The 21,308-nt window shown below is 25.6% G+C and overlaps 3 protein-coding genes across 5 annotated transcripts in view; 2 read left to right on the forward strand and 1 right to left on the reverse strand.

Moving 5' to 3' along the window:
* The window catches only part of LOC132921140 (Kv channel-interacting protein 1-like), a 411,785-nt gene that overhangs the window by 242,788 nt on the left and 147,689 nt on the right, over positions 1-21,308 (reverse strand). The gene's annotated exons all lie outside the window — the stretch shown is intronic.
* LOC132921145 (cuticle protein 7-like) lies at positions 4,103-5,655 on the forward strand. Its single transcript, XM_060984003.1, has 2 exons — positions 4,103-4,258; positions 4,873-5,655. Exons 1-2 carry the CDS (start codon positions 4,247-4,249, stop codon positions 5,428-5,430), a joined length of 570 nt encoding a protein of 189 aa, XP_060839986.1. The 5' UTR covers positions 4,103-4,246; the 3' UTR covers positions 5,431-5,655.
* On the forward strand, positions 16,334-17,111 carry LOC132921166 (cuticle protein 7-like). The gene is made up of 2 exons (XM_060984030.1): positions 16,334-16,452; positions 16,537-17,111. The coding sequence occupies exons 1-2, from the start codon at positions 16,441-16,443 to the stop codon at positions 16,939-16,941; spliced, it is 417 nt and encodes a 138-aa protein (XP_060840013.1). The 5' UTR covers positions 16,334-16,440; the 3' UTR covers positions 16,942-17,111.

A 21,308-nucleotide genomic window follows, 5' to 3' on the forward strand; every position in this document is an offset into this window, starting at 1 on the left:
AGGCGATCGGCCTATACCATTACTATACGAGTACATAGGTAGTACGCATATTGTATTACACTGCAGTACCAATATGGTTTATAGTAAAGTCAACGTAGTACAATTCATGACGAACAAACGTCATGATCTTACAATAAAAATGTGTATTTTGTAAATTATTTATGACGTACAGTTTCTTAAATTTATGTTTCTCAGGAATATCGACCATTTCTTATTCATTTAATTTATAGCATACATTTATCATTATAAACCATCGACATTCTTTTTGTTTTACTTTTTTATACTTTTTTATTTAGTGGTAGTCAAATTATATTAATCTCAATATGGATATTTTTTAAATATACACGCATATGATCGCATTCTTTTTTTTAATATTTAGTTTTGCTTTACTACTAGTACTCACTTTAGGAAATGTAAATTTAAATAATATTTTATGTTGTTATATTCATCAACTTATCAAGTCAATGTAATGCGATTTACTACACAAGGTATTTTTGAGAGAAAAAAATAACATCGTAATGTATGGTTTTGTTTCCTATTTTCATCATAAAAAACATGAAAGGTTTAGAGAATTCTTAATAATAAAGAAAATACAATACGTTGAAAAAATTTAAAAAGTACGTAGGTACGGTACATGCAACCATCGGGTATATATATATATACCACGATAAACAAAATAAGGAAAAGTGAATGTTTTATTTTTTTTTATTTGTTCATACACGAGTTATTAATATAATATATGTATATCTAATAATGAACGTTGAACATGTGATGATGTTAAAACAAAACAATACAGTAAAGTAAATGTATATTGATTAATAGCACGTGCATAAGACTTACGTGTTTTATGATAAAATCATTCTTCACGCATGTCCCGAGTTGTTATGAAAGTTCATACAATATAAATTATTATAATAATGTTTAACATAAATTGTTTAAATTGCCGTTTAATATATTCTACAGTATTCGAAATAAGTAAGTAGGTAGAGGAAAATAAAATCAGTGCTTAAATATATGCATTTACTATTGTTTTTCTCAAATTATTTTTGCATAAACAAAAATGCGCATATATCGACTTAAATAATTTTCTATTGTTTCAAATTATCTATGTGTTTTTTATTTCACCACTATACATATTATATTATATTAAATTTAAAATCTTATGAGCATATTTCCTTGTTTTTGAATGTATAACATGTACAATTTTGAGAATATTTATGTTGGAATTGAGCCTGATTTATCTTGCATCAAAGTTTCATGCTTTAATTTTGGAACGAAAAATAAAAAAAATAATTTAAATAATTTAAATTACCAAGATTAATTGAATAAAATTGTTCATCTTAGTACAATCGGGTTTTAAACATCTTTGATGATTAAACAATACTGAAGATTCATGATGCAATAATAATTAGTATAAAACTATAAAATAGATATTATTTTATTACTTATTGGATTTTACAACAAATATATGAATAGTTTATAATTGAAATTTCAAATGAGAAATCTTGTTATTTAATAATTGTTTAGATATTAATTATTATTTCAATATTTTTATTGTTAACATATTTACAACGTGTATTATTCATTTTTACATAACATCGATTAATGATTATGATAAATTCTTTTTATTTTATCATGTAATTATTATTTTTTCAAGTTAACCGAATGCATTATTTTATATTTTAAATACGTATCAAATACATAAGTTATACCTTTAAATATTTTTAACATAAGTATCTTCTGATTGTTAAAATAAATATATTTTAATAATAATAATGTATTTAATTATAATAAACGAGCCGAAGCCAAATAGTACAGATAGTTTAATGAACAATATTACAAAATAAATACAACATTACATACAATAAGAATCTAAAAAATAGTATTAAAATTTATAAGCAAACCTATCATTACATATTAACGTTGTTGAAGTGAGCATTTAATATCTCCCTTAGTGATGAGAAGGAAAATCAACTCTCGTCTTACTTTAGACAAGTAATGAAGTAAATAATCTTAAACTCAGGAAAGTAGTAAGATTGCCTATTCTATTTGCCGTTTATTGAAAAAGGATTAATAAATATAATATTTTATATCGCATTATCTAACTCTAACTAGTAACTATTATGTTATGTAATAGCTATTAGTTATTGAAATAAATGATTTAATAATAATTTATTTTCTTTTGTTGAATTTTTTATTTGTTATAAGGTAATAAATATGTAAAATTAACTTTTATGGTATATTTTATTGTTATTAATTGTAGTTACTGACAAGTATAATGTACATGCTTTACCTGGAATGTTTTAATAATTTACTTTAAAATAAATATATATATATATATACTTTTTCAAAACATAATTATACTGTATTTTATCTTTATATTTAATATTATATGATTCCTATACTCATTTTAAATCGGCTGGCAATACATAATGCAATTAGGTACTTCGCAAATTTTAAGTTTGACTCTTAAACGCAAATATTGAATATTATTCGCAATGCTTGACTTGTAAAAAATGTAATAGAGATACTCTAGAATTTAATTACTTTAAAAAAAAATTAACACCACTCGCATTTTTGAAGTATAACAAGTACTTTTTTTTTTAAATAACGTACATTATACATGCATAATAATAATAATAATAGATCACTGATTACCAATTTTTATGGATATTATGTATACATCTTGAATGATTACTGGTTACCTAGATTCAAATAGATAATGAATCAGTTTATCACTTACACCATCATAGTACTATAAAATATCTATGATATTCGTCCGATGGTTACTTATCAATTACCACGTATTAAATATCAAATATCAGTACAGTTATAATTAAAAATTTCAAGTATATTTTTGAAATATTTATATATTTTATACAATAATTTAAGTTGAGAAATTGTATAAAAATAGGTAAGATTAAATAACAACCCGTCCAATGCATTCCCTTTAAAAAAAAAAAGTAATGGTACGCTAGTGTATCCAAAAAAATAGTTGAGGTAATCAGTCACCCGTGCTTTCCACTGATTCTTTGTGTATTATATGCACATTAAAATAATATGTGAATACACGTATATAATATTGTTCTAAAAAATATCACTCAGTATATGATGACTATTTTTCCAAGGTTTAAATTTAATTTTACACATTTATTAAGCTATACTCGTATAAACGTATTATTAAAATATGTGAATAGTAAAAAAAATACATTTAATATATCATCAATTCGTCAAAATTTAATCTATAATATCTATTCCTGTAAAGTACAAGGGGCCAGTGTATAATACAGGTGATATGAAGTGTATCTAAAAATATCACTGTGCATATGTTTTGTATACGTAGGCCATATACTTATTAAGGCAACGCAATTTACTATTCATATTATATTTGGTATGAAAAAAAAAAAATATATATATATATTATATATAAATAATCAACGTTTCAGACAGCTCTTTGACAAGTATGATGTTGGTTTTAAAATACACTAGAGTATCATAATTGTTTTTATAGTAAAATTTGTTTAAATTTTATTGATATTTAAACATTTATTAAACTTAAATTCCATCATATGCTATAATTTGTATTACTATATAGTATAGGTATACCTTATATAAACAAATTAATGTTATGACCGTATTATATGAATTTAGAAATATTTTTTTTTATCAATATTATTAGTTATTACATGGCGTCCATAAAATCGCATTAAACAAATAAATGAGATATTGATTTAAATAAACTAATAAACACGTGTGGTAGCATGAACAGATTTTGGTGATCATTTGTGAACATCTAGACAATATTCTACGAATGACCTAGTTAAAAATACTAGCCCGTACAAAACGGTCATTCTAACTCTTCGTGATTTTAGTTTGGATTAATTGCGCATCGAAAAATATAAAAATACAACACAGATTATAACATTATCACGCGGTGTTACGCCGAGATATGGCGTAATACCATGCCGGGCCCCCTTTGTCTGAGGGGGAAATCGGTCAATCGGGTGACCCTCTTGGGTGCATACGCCCTCGCATATACGGTATGCACGTTGTGTGCACAGACGCGTTGACCCACCACGCATCAACGGCGAACGGCGTCGCCCCCCCAAGTCAGGGCGAGCCCGGTAACTGTACACTCGATCGCGTGTATATATACCAGCGTGGACCAACCGATTAACCACAGTCATCTACGACCAACACGATTCACTGTGCTGCAGTAACAATCGCTCGACAAGACACATACAAAATGTCCGCCAAAGTAAGTGTGATTTTGCACTATTATTAACTCTAAACTACCGACATCGTATTTCATTGTACGCTTTGCGGGCTTTTTTTCACGACGCGTTCAGACCAGTTTTTACTTAGACACCTTTTCTACGCGCACACACACTTCAATGTCATTCTGTGAAAACCGATATTTTCCAACATTTCGAACACTCGAACGCGGCTAACAATTTTGCAAACGATCGTATTACCGTTATTCGATCTAATAGGAAATATATAGAAGGGAGTTTGCGTGTAGCTACACCTGTTGCCGGTCAACGTCACCCGATTTGCGTAATCGCGTGCACACGTAATCACAAAACTTAGGCGCACCGCGATTACCGCCACCGCGATCCGACCGGTTTCCATAACTTTTACTTGCCGACGACCGACGGACGCACTCTTATAACAAGGTCGCACTGTTAAACACCGATAGCATACTATAGCCTCCGGTGATCGCCTGTACAATCCTTATATGGGCCACCGATAGCTAACCATTTCTCTCTTTTTCTTACGCATACTACGATTTTGGCGCGAAAAACACTACACCATAGACCGCTTAAACAGTTTTCAGATGAACAGTCGTATAATAATTTGTTTTTTTTTCAGTTGATCATCTTCGCGGCTTGCGCCGTAGCCACCGCCCTGGCTGTCTACAAGGAACCTTCCTACCCATCTTACCCAGCTGCCCCAGCTTACCCAGCCCCAGCCTACCCGGCCGCCCCAGCTTACCCAGCACCAGCCTACCCAGCTGCCCCAGCATACCCAGCACCAGCCTACCCAGCTGCCCCAGCTTACCCAGCTGCACCAGCCTACCCAGCTGCACCGGCCTACAAGCCAGCCCCGTACTCCGCCCCCAAGCCGTACGCCCCAGAACCAGCCTACTCCGCCCCGTCACCGTACAACTTCGACTACAGCGTACACGACACCTACACCGGTGACATCAAAAGCCAAAACGAATACGCCGACGCCAACGGTTACGTCAAGGGCTCCTACAGCCTTGTAGAACCCGACGGCAGCAAGCGCACCGTGGAATACACCGCCGACGACTACAACGGTTTCAACGCTGAAGTCAAGAAGGAAGGTGGATACCCAGCACCAGCCGCTTACTCCGCACCGGCCCCGGCCTACAAGCCCGCCCCAGCCCCATACAAGCCCGCGTACTAATAACGCTACCGTCTCAAATCACTGAACGTTGCATCTCATACGCCGACATCATCATTGACGATTTCGAAGACTGTTTTAAGTCTCAGAACATTTTCGTAACTACATATGCCTACACGCAACCTCATGCGGGTAAAGTGTGTATTTTTTATTTTGTATACACATTATTGTCATCAATATCATCTTAGTTTTTTGTAAATAAATTTTTTTCGTGTTTTACACAAAACATTGAGTGTTTATCGTATTTTTGAGTAGTACTTAACCTATATATCGTATTATATATACGTTTTATAAGTTGCGTTTGTATATCTGCAATTTTATTTTATATATTAAGTAAATGCAATACAACGCTTTTCTTTTTATAATAATAATCATCAAAATATCTTAAACAGTTACCCGGTATTAATTTATATCATAATATGGTAATGTATTAGCATAGAGAGTAAATCATGAGGTTTTTAATATCTGAACTAGACAGCAACATACATAAATCGTGAAGTTTAATAACTATTTATAGGTTGGTTTATTAGTCCAAGAAATATTCCTAGTTAAAATTAAAAATATTTACCATGATTTGAGCAGTAAAATTACGAGTATTTGTAACATTTTTATATAGTTTTTATTTTTTATCGTAAAAAAAGTTATTTATGAGAGAATTTATTTTTTTATATATAACAAAAGTTGCTTCAGTTATTATCGAATAAAATTGTGTACGTATATCGATCATAATTGTATAATAAGTTAATTGTTCTAATGCAAGATCACCAGTGAGTTACTTCAAATCAATTTTTAATTTTTATTAAAGTAATATTTAAATCTCTTACATCACACCACATTAAAAGCGTATATTATAATATTATGGCTTCTTATTAAGAGGACGCTATACTCACATGCGTTGTCTCTGTTTACAAACGCATAACATAATATACGTTCTGAAGAAACTATTTAACTCTTTTATGCTGCATATAACAGTGCATTTACTTATTATAAAACGTAAGGGTAAGAATACTATCTCGAGAACCTCATAGGTTATTTTATATTTAAATTATTAGAGAGTTTTTAGCAATTCATAATGTTCATACAATTAAATGAATACAAATTTTCATAAATAGCTTTTAAATTAAAATACAATAAAAATCCATGATGTTCACTAGATAATATTCTTACTTTAAACTTGATAATAGCTAAATTCGCCGTAATATAGATTAAATGAATTCAAAACGTACAATTTGCTAAGTTACATTATATTTTTAAAACAGAAAAAACGCATACAGATGTGACGTCCTCTTAAAAATATAAAGATACAATATTAGTCATCATAATTATAATAATCTTAAAAAAAGGGTGTTAATTGAATGAATGCATATAACATTTTTAGATTATATTAATAATTATTGTTTACAGAAATATATAAAGAATTTTGAATATATGTATAATATTTGTATTGTTAGCCATGTATAATGTTTTTTTATAGACAGATATATAATTGTTGACAACAGAAGACTTTTATGTTTCAAAGAATAATAAAATTAAAACATATGTTTTCTAAGCAGATCAGAAAGTATTCCAAAAGTTTCATGTAACCCAGCAATCAACAGCTAGAAAATGTATTCTAAACGATATGTTGAATAGGTAACTTTTGATTATTTTGTTCATTAAATTAAATTTTTAAATTCTGAGCGGATCGATGAATATATTGATTTTATGTGTATTAAGATGTTGAATTTTTTTATTTAATTTTTTATAAATATTAAAAAAAAATTATGAATTGGTAAAAATGCTTAAAAATCTATAGTCACAACATTTTTTTATAAAAATTTAAATTTATAATTTTGACTAAATGCATGTACATCTTGAAAATGAAAATACAAATTATTTTGTAGTTAGAGATACATAAACATTTATTTGTTAAAACCTAAAATTTTAAAATTAAATACAACGTTATTTTTATGTTGTTCAATATATATAAAAAACAAATTCTATCGGAAAGCCAAATTAATTCTTTGTGATCATTTTAAATTCAAATTTTTACGACATTGGATATTTACATGTACCTACATTATCGTTCCAAACAATTTTTCATTTTTATTATCATTTAAAAACAAATAACCGTATATATTCAAAATGTCCATAAAATATTCACTTATATTATATAACTTTCAAAAAATGTTTAACTAATTTTAAGCTATTTAAAAGCATGCCAAATTTTCATATTTTTTTTTAAAAGCCAATACAAAATTATGCGATTAGTGAAAGTTCTTTAAAATTCAAAAATAAATTCTACATAAGTTATATAACACAATTTTTTTTCTATATAGGTATATTACAAAATTCGTCAGAAACCTAAAAAATCGCAAACTATTTGAAGTTGGAAATTCATAATAAACTTTGATTCTTATATTTAAGTTTTAGAAATTTAATACAAGATTACTCATAATTTGTTCATACTAAAATCATAAAATCTAAATAATATATAAAGGAAATTATTAATTAAATTAAGTTAAAATTTGGATGAAATTACTTATTTCAACGACAAATAAGGATGTTAATTAATTAATTAATTTATAATTGTTTTGTTATAGTTTGAAAATGTTTTTCTTAAAAAATGTAGGTATATCATAATATTTTATTTTATATACCCGGTTACATGCAATAATATTTTTGACTTATTTAAAATAATATATATTTATATTATGAATGTGTTTTTGCTGTTTTACGGTATTTATAGAAAGATAAAATTAAATTTTAAATTATGTAAGTTTTTATAATAAAATGGTATAAATATATATTATTATATTAATAAATTAAATACTAAATATTCGATAAAAAAAATATATCAACCTACCGTAATACTAAAAATAAAAAAAGTCATTGTATAAATAACATATTTAAAAAAACATATCATGAAATATATATTTAGTATTACTTAGTGTATAAGTTAAGAGATCGTTTCCGCTCAGATACACCATTGAATTGTAATTTAAATTTAAATTTTAACACCCACAATAGTGACCCATTTGACACCCAATGTACAACACAGTCGTACACACTTAAATACAAAACTACCGACAAACGAAGAAACAAAGCAGAGCAATTTCAACTAAGGTTTCTTTCTAGTGCCAAAATGATCGCATCGAGAAGAGTTCCAATCTAATAAATTTCCTGATAGTATCGGTATCTTGCTCTTATATATTTACATCATCTATATATTATATTTGTTTCTATTTAATTCAAATAAAATAAAATGACCTATACTCATAATACTATAGTATAAATATATATTATATTTATTCTATATTTGTGATTTTGTATGTATCTACTCGTATACTAATATGTACAAATTATAAGTTATCATAATATGAATCTTATACAAATAATATTGTGAAATATAGGTTTATTTTTTTTTTTTTTTAAGCAGCTCGTGACAAAATAGAAATGGATGGACGTTTTGAAATACCACTTCAACCTAGTTATTCTATAAACATAAGCTATTAAATACTTATTTTATGATATATCTATTATTTTTATTAAACTTTGACTGTAATTTCAAGCTCAACTCATTTATTATACACTTACAATACCAATTTTGTCCGTTAAGAACACATGGACATCTACATTCATAAAATGTTTGTGAAAACTGTAAAAACTGAAGTCTTAATAAGGAAAATATAATGTAGATGAGAAATCAAATCTATAAACGATAAAAAAAAAACAATCATTTCTATTTCGTTATTATTTTTTTGATAATATTTATATAAATAAATTATTTGAATATTAAAAACTAAATATTTTGAACAATATAAATTTTGTAAAAAATAACTATTTTTATATTTAAAAATTGAAAAAAATACAATACTATGACATGGAAAATATTATCTTCTTTATCATATTATATAGTTTACATATGATTTCATGATTATGACTAAATTAATTATTTATTTTTCCTGTAAAACCGTTGATCTAATGAAACCATATAGGCAACTAGACAACCAATAGACAAATGAATATTTTTCAATTACATTAAATTATTATTTAAACATATTTAAGATTAAAAATTGTAATTATACTTAATATGCAATTAAAATTATCTATAGATTTGACCCGGGTGTATGGTATCTTACACGAGTTTTTTAATTATTAATATACCTATACATTAATTATTTTAATATTCATCAGTAAATTTATTTATTAATTATTAATTTTGACAAGTTTTGTAATATTATAATATAATTTAGTGTTTATTATTATTTTGAGACTATAAACTAATTTGTCATATAAATGTAATTTAAAATTGTGATAACGATGTAAATATTAAATGTTTGGTAACAGATATCAAAAACTTAAATATAATTCATGGTTTTTATTATCTATATACGATTATAACTTTAAAAATTGTCTAAACAGTTTTTTTTTTAAATTTAGTATTAATGCATTTTTAATAAAATTGTAAATAGTTAATTATAATTTGTTAAGTTTTGAATTTATGATTTATGCCTTAGTGTTGTTATTATTAATTATAATTTATTCTATAAACTTACAGCGCTTTTTATTATTTTTATTGTTAACTTAAAGTGATACATTTAAATTGTAAATATTGTATTGTACGAATATTATTCATTCCGACAAAAGTATTTATGGTAGAAAATTAGACATTATTTTTGTGTTATAATATGTCTTAGATTTAATTTAATATGCATGTATAATATTTTATATTGTTATACAATGTTTCATCCTACTTTAAATTATTTATAACACAATATGTAAACTACTAACATTAATAAAATACTTTTAAGTATTTTTGAGAATCGAAGTAAGCATGATAAATAGAACTACATAGAATTGTATAACCTACAATATTGGGAAATATTAAAATTGCCTATATAATTCGCCGTTAATACAATTTTTATAATGTATATTTTGTTGTTTTATATACTCGTATTATTAATATGCACTGTGTGTATAAATATTTTATTAACCACAAAAACCAAGTTTACATTTTAACAAATAAACTTGGGGTTGTCAAAATAAATACATTTTATCAGATTAATACATTTTAAAAATGTATGAAGGCTACTTAATTTTTTGATTTTCTTGTGTAAATATTAAGAAAAGTTTGTTTGTATGAATACCTAAAAACATAAATAAAATATTAAAAAAATATAGCTTATAACTTTTTGAAATGAATACAATTTTATTTAAGTTAACTAATAAATAATGATAGTTGATACAACCTAATTATTAATATGCCTTAATATGTTCACAGTACTTTTTAGCCGGAAGTTTTTTTAAGTTTAGTTCAAGCAGATAATCCCACTTAAAACGTATAAAATTTCTCGGCTAAAAGTGCTGTTGACATACAAATACATGTATTACTTATAATATAATAATTTTGATATTTCATAAGTTTTTTTATAAATTAAAAATACATAATTATTGTATTTAACTTAAAATATAAATATTTTTTTTGATAAGTATAGCCAATTTAAATATTAAGAAAAATATATTTATGCCAAAAATAATTAACAACTGACTTTAGAGTTTAAATCATGCACAAAACAGAGCAAAACTCTGTTATCGAATTGGAATAAGTCCAAGCTGTTGTTTTCCAATACAACTACATTGATAACTCAATATTTTGCGTTGGCATACTACAATGCTATGGATTTAATATTTATCTATATTTTAATGCTTGGGAGAATTTATACGACAAAACTTCTATAATTTTATGAAATATATAATATAATAATATTGTATTAAAACATTATAAATTAAAATATTATAACTATATTATATTGTACATTGTACAATAAAATTGAAACACATTTTACATTTTCACCAAATCAAATGTGTAGTATTAATTTATAGGCATTTAATATAATAATACTAATGAATATGATCTTGAATCAGAAATTTGTGTTCATTTTTTGAACACTTGAATTTTAACATTATTTTAATAACACAATTAGTTTTTCTTTATAGCACAACAATTTTTTTGAGATAACTTGTGTGTTAAACATTACAATATAAATGTTATGATTATATTATTGTATTATTACAATTCATAATTTACGTTTATGTTAATGTATTTTATATGATTACCCCCAACTTTCCTTACAATAAATACTTAATTTATTTCTAATGCAGCATTAGATTACAATGGGAAATGTAAATATTTATAAAAACTAATAAATAGTAAAAAAAATAATATTGATGTTATATTATGTATATTACACTATTTAATTGTAACGATATAGGTAATGATGTAATATTATCATTGATTAACTAATAGTTGTTATATTTATAATAAAATGGTATAATACTATATATAAATAATGGGAATATTTAGTGTGATAAATAAACGATTACTTATTATTAAAAAGTAAAACACAATTATATTTTGGTATATCTTGATAATAATATCACGTCTAGTCTAAATAATTATGTAAATACTTGTTTTAGATTTTTTCTCTGTCACATACGACATTATTGTTTCATTATTTTATTTTATTTACATAAGTATAATAATTGAGATTATTAATTTGTTGGTGAATAAAAAATTAAAAACAAATGGTACACCAAATTAATTATCTTTAATTTCTTCTTCTTAAACTTAACATAATTATACTTTTATAGTACTTACGGAAAGAAATTAAGTGACGATTTTTCTCTGGATTATAGTTATTAATGGTATTAAAAGTATTTGGATCGTTTTTATTTAATTTAACTCCAGTGAAACAAAAATAAAATAAAACTTATAAAAATGTTTAAATAACAATACAATGCAATCAGCATGATCATCGTCAAGGAGTTATAAGATATATAGATTATTACAATAATCGAATAATTAGAATTCAACTGAATACATAGAATACTGAAGTACATAATTTAGTGCCGTAACCGGGGTAGGGGGCATTAGATACCACTTAATCTTTTTTTTGTTGTTAGCTCAGTATATTGCGAAAACATTTTTTAAAATCTATATCATTATTCATTAATATACAATTCAATGTAAATCTATGATAACAATAAATAATTTGCAATTTGTATTTATAAATATAAAATAGTAACGATAAGCACGGACTTAAGATAGGGAATACAAATGGATTCAATTTTTGTTGTGAATACAATTATAGTTTGATTATTATGTATATGCTTAAGTTTTAACTATGTTATGAAACCAGATTATCTAACCACAGAACAATAATTAATGATTAATATTATAGTTTCGGGCTCTTGAACGTAGGTACTAGATGTTTTATAGTCCATGGTATATTATTTCGTGGTAGTTAATTGGCATATATATTAAATTGCCGGTAATTGTGGACGGTCACACGGTATCATAAAATTCTCAAACTCTCAATTTCACAAATATTTTTTTTTTTAATTCAAATGTTCATTGTTTATAATGTTTATATGTTAATTAATTTATTATTTTATTGAATATTGAAATGTACGTTATAATCATAATGAAAAGGACCTCAAATAATTTGTTAAATTACTCGTATCATACAAAAAAATAATAATAATAATAATATTAGATATATTTAATACCAAAGCTTCTGAGGAAATGGTATGGAATTGTAGTATATTAATTTATGAAATATTACAATATATCTACATTAGAATAGAATTTAGATTTAAATGTCTCAAATATGCACTTATTTTATAACAAATAAAATATGGTGTAAATAATGATATAGGTTTAAGTAATGATGTAGTTGAAAATAATAAGTAAGTTCATGATTTGGTCTGTTCAGACAACATCATTACAAATTATCAAAAGGCGAGAATAATGTTTGATTCATAATATTAAGTATTCTATAATGTATTATATTTATAATAGGAGTTCATATTTATGTAAATTATGTAATAACACAATCAGACCCGTTAAAGATTTACTATTGAATATTATTGTTCTTGCAGCAATAATATTAATCTAATATTGAATACAGTAGAACTCGCTTAATGAGGAAAAATAAGCAGAATCCTGAACATATGGATTCGTTACATTATACATCGGTTTATTGGAACATGTAGATCACCGCCCGATATGTCCCGATTAAACGGATTTAACTGTACTACGTGTTACCTATTGATTATTACTATTTACATTTAAAGATACTTTATTACTAATTTTTTTTAGTGATTTGATATGGTACCAGCAATGCAAAGTGTTATTTAATTTTATAATTTGTGCTGTGATATTTCCTTTAAATTACGTTTACTATTCAATAGTCATACTAATTTATGATCTGTATTCTGTATATATATAAATATATAAGTAAATGCTTAAATTTACATTAAATATACTGTACACTGAATATTATAATATTCATAAATATATTTTGATATATTCCCATTGGTTATTTTAATATTATATTAATGGGAATTAATTCAATCATATTTTAATTATGAAATTTGTGTGTACTGTGTACATTAATGTTTTTGTTATTTTTTAATTTAACTATCAATCCCATTTTTTTATCCCGTCTATGGCTTGTTTTATATTATATGTCTGATAAAAGTTAAAATTTATGATGTATTATTGTTAGTAAACAGTAATAATATTCGAACAAAAATGAAATTTCGTGTTTGTTTCCAACACATATTGGTATAATAATATTAATATAATTAAATCAATTAATACATTAATACATATGGTAATTTAATTAATTAATCTATGGTTTATAGTAATATTAATACATAGTTATGTTAAATGTACGGGTGCCATAGTAAGTTGTTAGCATAATTTATTGTATTTATAAAAAGTAGATGTAGACACTTTATATAAACAGAGGGGTCATAAAGTTATTGGTGATAAGTAGGTATTCTAGCATTGCAAAAAATTTAGAAAAAATTAAGTGCCCCTCCCCTTTCCAAAAAATAAAAATTAATAATGTTCTGACTACGTCACTGACATAATTGTTATTGTTATATTAATATTATATTGTACTAATTTATTAATGAATAATATTAATATATTAATAGTTAATACTATATTGATAAAAATTACATCAATGTATTCATATTTTTACATAATAGTGATTGTCTATCAAGTACGAGCAGTTTGCTTGGAAACAACGAGACTCGTACCAGGAGCTTATGCAAGTCATGATTGGGGTCGTGTCTTGCGGTGCAGTGTGCTCGAGTGTATCGTTAATAACAGTAACGACAGCGACCCACTGCGCGATATCATTCTGGGATCCTAGTACGAGTGACTTTCGATTTTTCTACTATTCGGCGTCATTTCTCTGTTTATGTAAATTTATGCAACTATGTTAGTATAGGTAGTTACTATGATATTTATGTATAGAACACGAGTACACGACTATAATATAACAAAACTATCGTTCACTGAACCAAATTTTAACGGCACGCAAATATTTTTTATTTAATTTTGTGTATTAAATGAAAATAATGAGCATACAATACAGTAAGGTGCCAAGTGTACCTCGTCACTGAGTAAGCTAAGAGTTACATTTGAATTCAATGATAAATATTATATTATATAATTGTATACGATTCTGAGCGGTCGCCGGTCAGTGTGCATATATATGGTTATTCGTTATTGAATTACATCAAAATAAGAAAATCGATTTCGTCAAAAATTGATTTTACGTAAAAGTTTCCTGATTCCACTTTATTATTTTTTTAATTACTAAGAAAAATACTGACAACTTTTACTTTTAATCCAAAAAGTACCAATTAAATTCACTTTCCTATCAAATAAGATATAAAAGTTGAAAATCGTATAGGCGATAAAAATAAAAAAATTAAATTAAAAAAAATCAACATTCATTGCTCTACTTAGAATATAAATAAAATAGTGAAAAATATTCTTTATTATTTTTGATGGATAAAGTTACCAATTCTATAAGTTTAAAACTCACTGCAATACTTTGTACTTTGAAAAACTTGTTTTTTTCCAAATAAGCTTAAGGTCATACATTTGTGAAAATTATTTCTACAGTTAATTTTTTCAAATAAAAATAAAGAAATAAAATACTTTTGAATGAAGCTAAGATTGTTTGTGTTTAACTAAAATATTTAAGGCTAACAATTACAGAACTGATTAAAAAAATGTTAGAGATTTGTTGGAGATCACCCTAGAGGTAAGAAGTAGACAAAAATGTTCATAGGTATTAACATATTAATATGCTTATATACTTAAAAGTTTAATAAGACAATTTTGGCGCATGATTCGAAAAAAGCTTGTCTTGAATTATCAAAAAAATAAAACAAAGCGATGAGTTTTTCTTAAATTTTGAAAATTTCTTAAAATTACTTAGCTTAATTTAACAAAGTTCTGTAATATAAAAAACTCATTATATAATATACCTATGTACAATAAAACAAACATTTGTTTCGAAGAACAAATAAATATATTTAATAAGTATAAATTATTACTTTTGAATTGATTTTAAATAATCTATAATGCAATAGTAATTCTTAATTTTATTCTTCAAGTGTTTGACAAAAATAAAAATAGGTAAATAAAATGATATATTATAGGGAAAACATAAAATAGTATAGTAAATGCTTTATAGCAATGGTTTTTATAAAACATAGTTACTGTATATCTATGAAAAAAATCGTATAAGAATCATTTTATGATTTTATGATATTAGTTCATTTAGATGAACTAACGAATATTTGGTAAATTTGACACTCATTATTTATTTGAAATTGTATAGTACAGTAAAAGTATACCTAAACTGTTGTGTGACAAATCAACCATTAGAAAGGATAATTTTTTAACTAATAAAGGGCGGTAACCGCATTAGACGTTAGCACATGGAAAAAAGAAGAAAATAATATAATATTGTATATAACCGGTTCACATAAAATTCAACACATTCGTTTAAATAAATAGATCGATTTGGAAGGGATGAATTTTGAACATACAGCAGTCTCCATAAATACGGAGCATCGATAAAGAACATCTATCAGTTTCAAACATCACAACTCGTAACAAACACACAACACAGTACAGTTCAAAAATAAATACATAAAATGGCCGTTAAGGTACTTAAATAATTTTTAATAAATTATCAAAAAATCCAATTACATTATTTTTTTTTTTTAAAAACCACATTGATTTTATTACAGATGATCATTTTTGCCGCCTGCGTGGCCACCGCACTTGCCCAATACGCCGCCCCAGCATATCCAGCGAAACACGCTTACGCTCAAGCTGAACACGCGTACGCCCCAACTCCGTACAACTTCGAGTACAGCGTAAACGACCCACACACATACGACGTGCACAGCCAATCCGAGTACAGCGACGGCAACGGTTACGTCAAGGGAACTTACAGCCTTTTGGAAGCCGACGGTTCCACCCGCGTCGTCGAATACACCGCCGATGACCACAGCGGTTTCAACGCCGTTGTCAAGAACGAAGGTGGATACAAAGCTCCATCATACTCCGCACCAGCCTACAAGCCAGCTTACTCCGCACCAGCTTACTCTGCGCCAGCATACTCCGCACCTGCCTACAAGCCGGCATACTAATTTTCTTAATTACATCTTCCAACCTGTTTTTAATTTTCTTCGTACTCCTTTCAATTGTATTGCGTTCACATTGAACCATGGTTACAAACTCAAACATGACCATATTAATATGTAAAAAACTTAGTATGACTATTGTATTTATTGTGTAAATATATGAAAACAAATATGTATTTATTGTGTATCTCCGTTTTTTTTTTTATTTATCATAGCGTTCGGTTCAAAACATATCATCAAAATATGTGCTTCCATAAATGGTCATTATATTAACGCAAGATCAAATCGATCGTGGCCTCTAATAAGTTTCATAAAATAATACTCTTGTATTAAAACATAACTGAAGTGCTACTCAGATGCGTTAGTGACATAATAATAATATTTGTATAAGAGCACAAGAGTATTATATATGATTTTCACCGATCTATTAAATCTTTTTTAACTCTTGTGGTCAGCTGCATATTCATAAAAGAAAGATAGAAATATCAGTAGTTTTTAAATGTATTTAATTGATATTTATTAAATATATAGACTTATAGTTAAGTATTTGAATTACAATAATTTATTTTTATTACTGTTACACAGCAGCAGTAAAATAGTGCTTAGTTCTTTAATGCTTAATGTTTTCGTATTTTGAACGTAATATAATTACTGCGGTAGTTTTAATGTCTTTATCATAGAGCTGCACGTATATAGTCTCGAATATCCTTCTGGTTACAATTAAAAAAAACAATAAAATATAAAAGGTTTTTCTTCATTTGACATTGCCATTTGTACACCTTGTCTAAATAAGGGTTATATTCTTTTTCTCGTTTTTGTGTTCTGGTATATTACAAGAATAACAAATTTTTCATCACCATTTTAATAAAACAATTTTTCTACGGACGAAATATACGTTTTTTTTTTTATAAAACCAAAATAAAATAAATCATAGATGCAAAATAGCTAAAGTAAACTGTGTACTATATATTGCGTTATTAATATTGAGTATCAGAAATATTGTTACCAAATTGTATTATCGTTAAAAAGTATTTTGAAAAAAATTCTTCTATAATTGCATTTTAGAATGCTTCACGATTTTTTTATATTATAATAATACTACCTACTACCATAACGGTTAATATACATATTATATACGAATACATAATATATAATCAACAATCGTATTGATATATTATAATTATTGATTTCAAGTTAAATGACCCAATGCAGTCTAATTAACATGTCCTGTATTTCAAATATAATATACATATTACAATATTCTATAATATTTCGACTTGAAATCAATAATTATGATACATCGATACGATTCTGAGTGGAGATCGGCAAACTATATTAAGTTACCTAGTAGATCTTTTTAAGTGAAATTACTTGCATAGTAGGTACTACTCTAATTTAAGAATATATTATTTAATAACTATACTACTTAAGAGACAATTATAATATATTTAAGTGGGTACACTCATTTTCTTTTTACACAATATTTTGTATATAATATTATATATTATATCGTGATTTTTATAACCACAGTGTTTATGTGTTAGTGTGTTACTGTATAATCTAAAGTAGATACTCTTGTGTTTAAACTTCGAATATTGAGACGATGGATTTTTTTCCAATTAATAAGCATTTAAAGTTTTGAAAGAGAAGTAAAGTTGCAAGAGGTGTCCCATGAAGTTTGTAGTTCACTACTTCACCAACTATATTATACTAACTCTATCTAAACTTTAGAACTCACCTATAACTACTGAACTAATTATGTCTTATTTTATAACACTGTAAAATATTAGTGATTCGACTTAAAATAATATGTTATAATATATATTATATATATTTTAAAATTATTTATAATAATAAAAACAAAAAATAAAAAAAAATACGGAAATAAAAAGATGAAACACTTTATATTATATTATAATATTGCAATTTGTTATTGTATTCTAGACTTCTTGTAATAATGGTATGAATAACAATAATGAGGTAACTCGTACAATTTGAATACATACGGTTAAAAATATAAGTAGTATTTATTAGTATGCAAATTAATTAGTTGAAATTATATTGAAACATCATATTATTTAGAAATTGGGTGTTAGTCATTCCCTTATTTGCTTACCTAAAGAATAACACATGTGTATTCAATCAAATAAATTATTGTTTGAAAGCTCTTTAATGTAATAAATTGAATATAATTTCATAAATTATGTTATATTATATGATAATGAATACTAGGATATCACACGATTAATCTTGTTTTATGCTCTAACGAGCAATCAAAATTATTTTTAAAAAGTTATTTGTATAAAATTATGTATCAGAATTTAAACATTAAATCTATATAGAAAAGTTGATATGCTATTCTCTAATTATGGCTTGATTAAAATTGAATAATAATTAAAACAATTGAATTTGTAGTAAAATGAGACAATTTTATAAAAAATTTAGTGAGTCAAAACTATATATTCAGATTTTTTAGAAGATGAAAACTATGAGTACTTTTAAAATCGTATTTCATATCTTTAATACATGAGATGGCAATAATTTTTTCCTAAATTTATAATACAGGTCATACAATTTTATAATAATACTAATAAGAATAATAAGATACAGTTATAAATTATAATATTAAATTTAAAAATATTTGAATATAATTAAAATAATTTGTACTTTTTATTATAACTTTAAACGAAATGACGTTGGTCACACGTAAGGACTATGAATGCTGCAGGCTATAAGCCACGGGTCGGGCTATGATATAATAGTATCTCACGTTATTACTTATTAATATAATTACATAGATAAAGAAATGTTAATCCCGACCTTCGTGTACCTTCATGCACGTAGATTATGTTCTATTGTAATATTATTCACAAAATTACAAAACTTAAACAAATGTACAATAAATAGTTATTGAACACGAAGATCAATATTAAATAAGACAAATTATTACAAAATTAAAATATCGTAAATACATATTTAAAAGCATTTGTAATAAAGGTTAACATAGTATTGAAATAACCACTTTTTATCGTTTCGTTATTAATCTGCAGTATTATATTTAAAAAAATTGTTTGTTTTTAATTTCATCAGCTGTGGCTCTTAAAATAATTATTGTGGACTCATTATTTTCATTCGCTCGCAGAAGATAATATTAGTAATATTTTGTCACTGCTCTTATAATATATATTATTGTGTTATAATATTTACTAATATTGTGAATAATTATATATATATATAAAAAAAAACTATAATATTTTCGATAATTGTTAATAAATATGTAATATACGTTTGAGGATAAGGAAATATAATAAAAACAACTTTTTGAATTCATGGGCAGCATTAATCTAGCAACAATAAAATCTTGAGTTACACCTATTTTGACGAGTCAATATACAATGAAAATACGGCAACAGGTTTTTACATTTAAATTTAGATACAGCTTCTCTCGATAGATGTGAGCATGATACGGAGCAAGATGTTGAGAACGTATCGCTAACATTACTATAATATTTAGATCAATCATTATACGTTGTTGAGTTGTGAAAAACAATGTTATACCTATGTATACATAATACAAAATAAAAATACTGTATAATGCAATAACCTAGAATTTATTTGTACCTGAGAGTACAAATATGCAATTCTACAATTTTTAAAACGCTTATTTGCAGGTAAATGAATATAAAGAAGGTTACATTTTCACATGATCTACATACTATTTCATTATATTGATTTTGTAACATATATTAGGTAAATTTAAATTTACTGTTCCTAATAATTATCACTGCATAATTATTAGCTACTCCGAGGACAAATTAGGTAGCAAGATGCGTGATAAGTGCAATATAAAATGTTTTAATAATATAACTTGAAAAAAATTGAAAGTAAAAACGAAACCAGAATCAAATTTCGTTATTATTTTAAAATACTAAAATTATATCAAAAATAAACTCATTTTAATACATTTCAATTTAATTTAAATTAAATCATCAGTGAATAGTTAAACATGTATAATATGTACATTTTTATTCAGTAATATTGCAGTAATAACTTATATTCATAATTTTGTGTTTTAATTATTGTTTCAAAATATAGTTCTTATTAAAACAGTTCAAAAATCCCAAAATTAAATTTACAGAATTATCTTTTTATAAGTATTTTAAAATAGTAACATACGAATTTATAACACTATAACGTATAGAATGTAAATATGAAGTATGCCAAATAAGTAGAGTTAACGAAATCTATAGTAACATTATGTCACATCACATAATAATTAGACCACGCTACACGAAATAAAAATAGTAATTGGAAAGGGTTATACTATTCCTTCAAATATAGGAGGTAACCGCTTAGTGATGGAAATTATAACA

The sequence above is a fragment of the Rhopalosiphum padi genome, chromosome 2, assembly GCF_020882245.1.
Source record: "Rhopalosiphum padi isolate XX-2018 chromosome 2, ASM2088224v1, whole genome shotgun sequence".
NCBI classification, from domain to species: domain Eukaryota; kingdom Metazoa; phylum Arthropoda; class Insecta; order Hemiptera; family Aphididae; genus Rhopalosiphum; species Rhopalosiphum padi.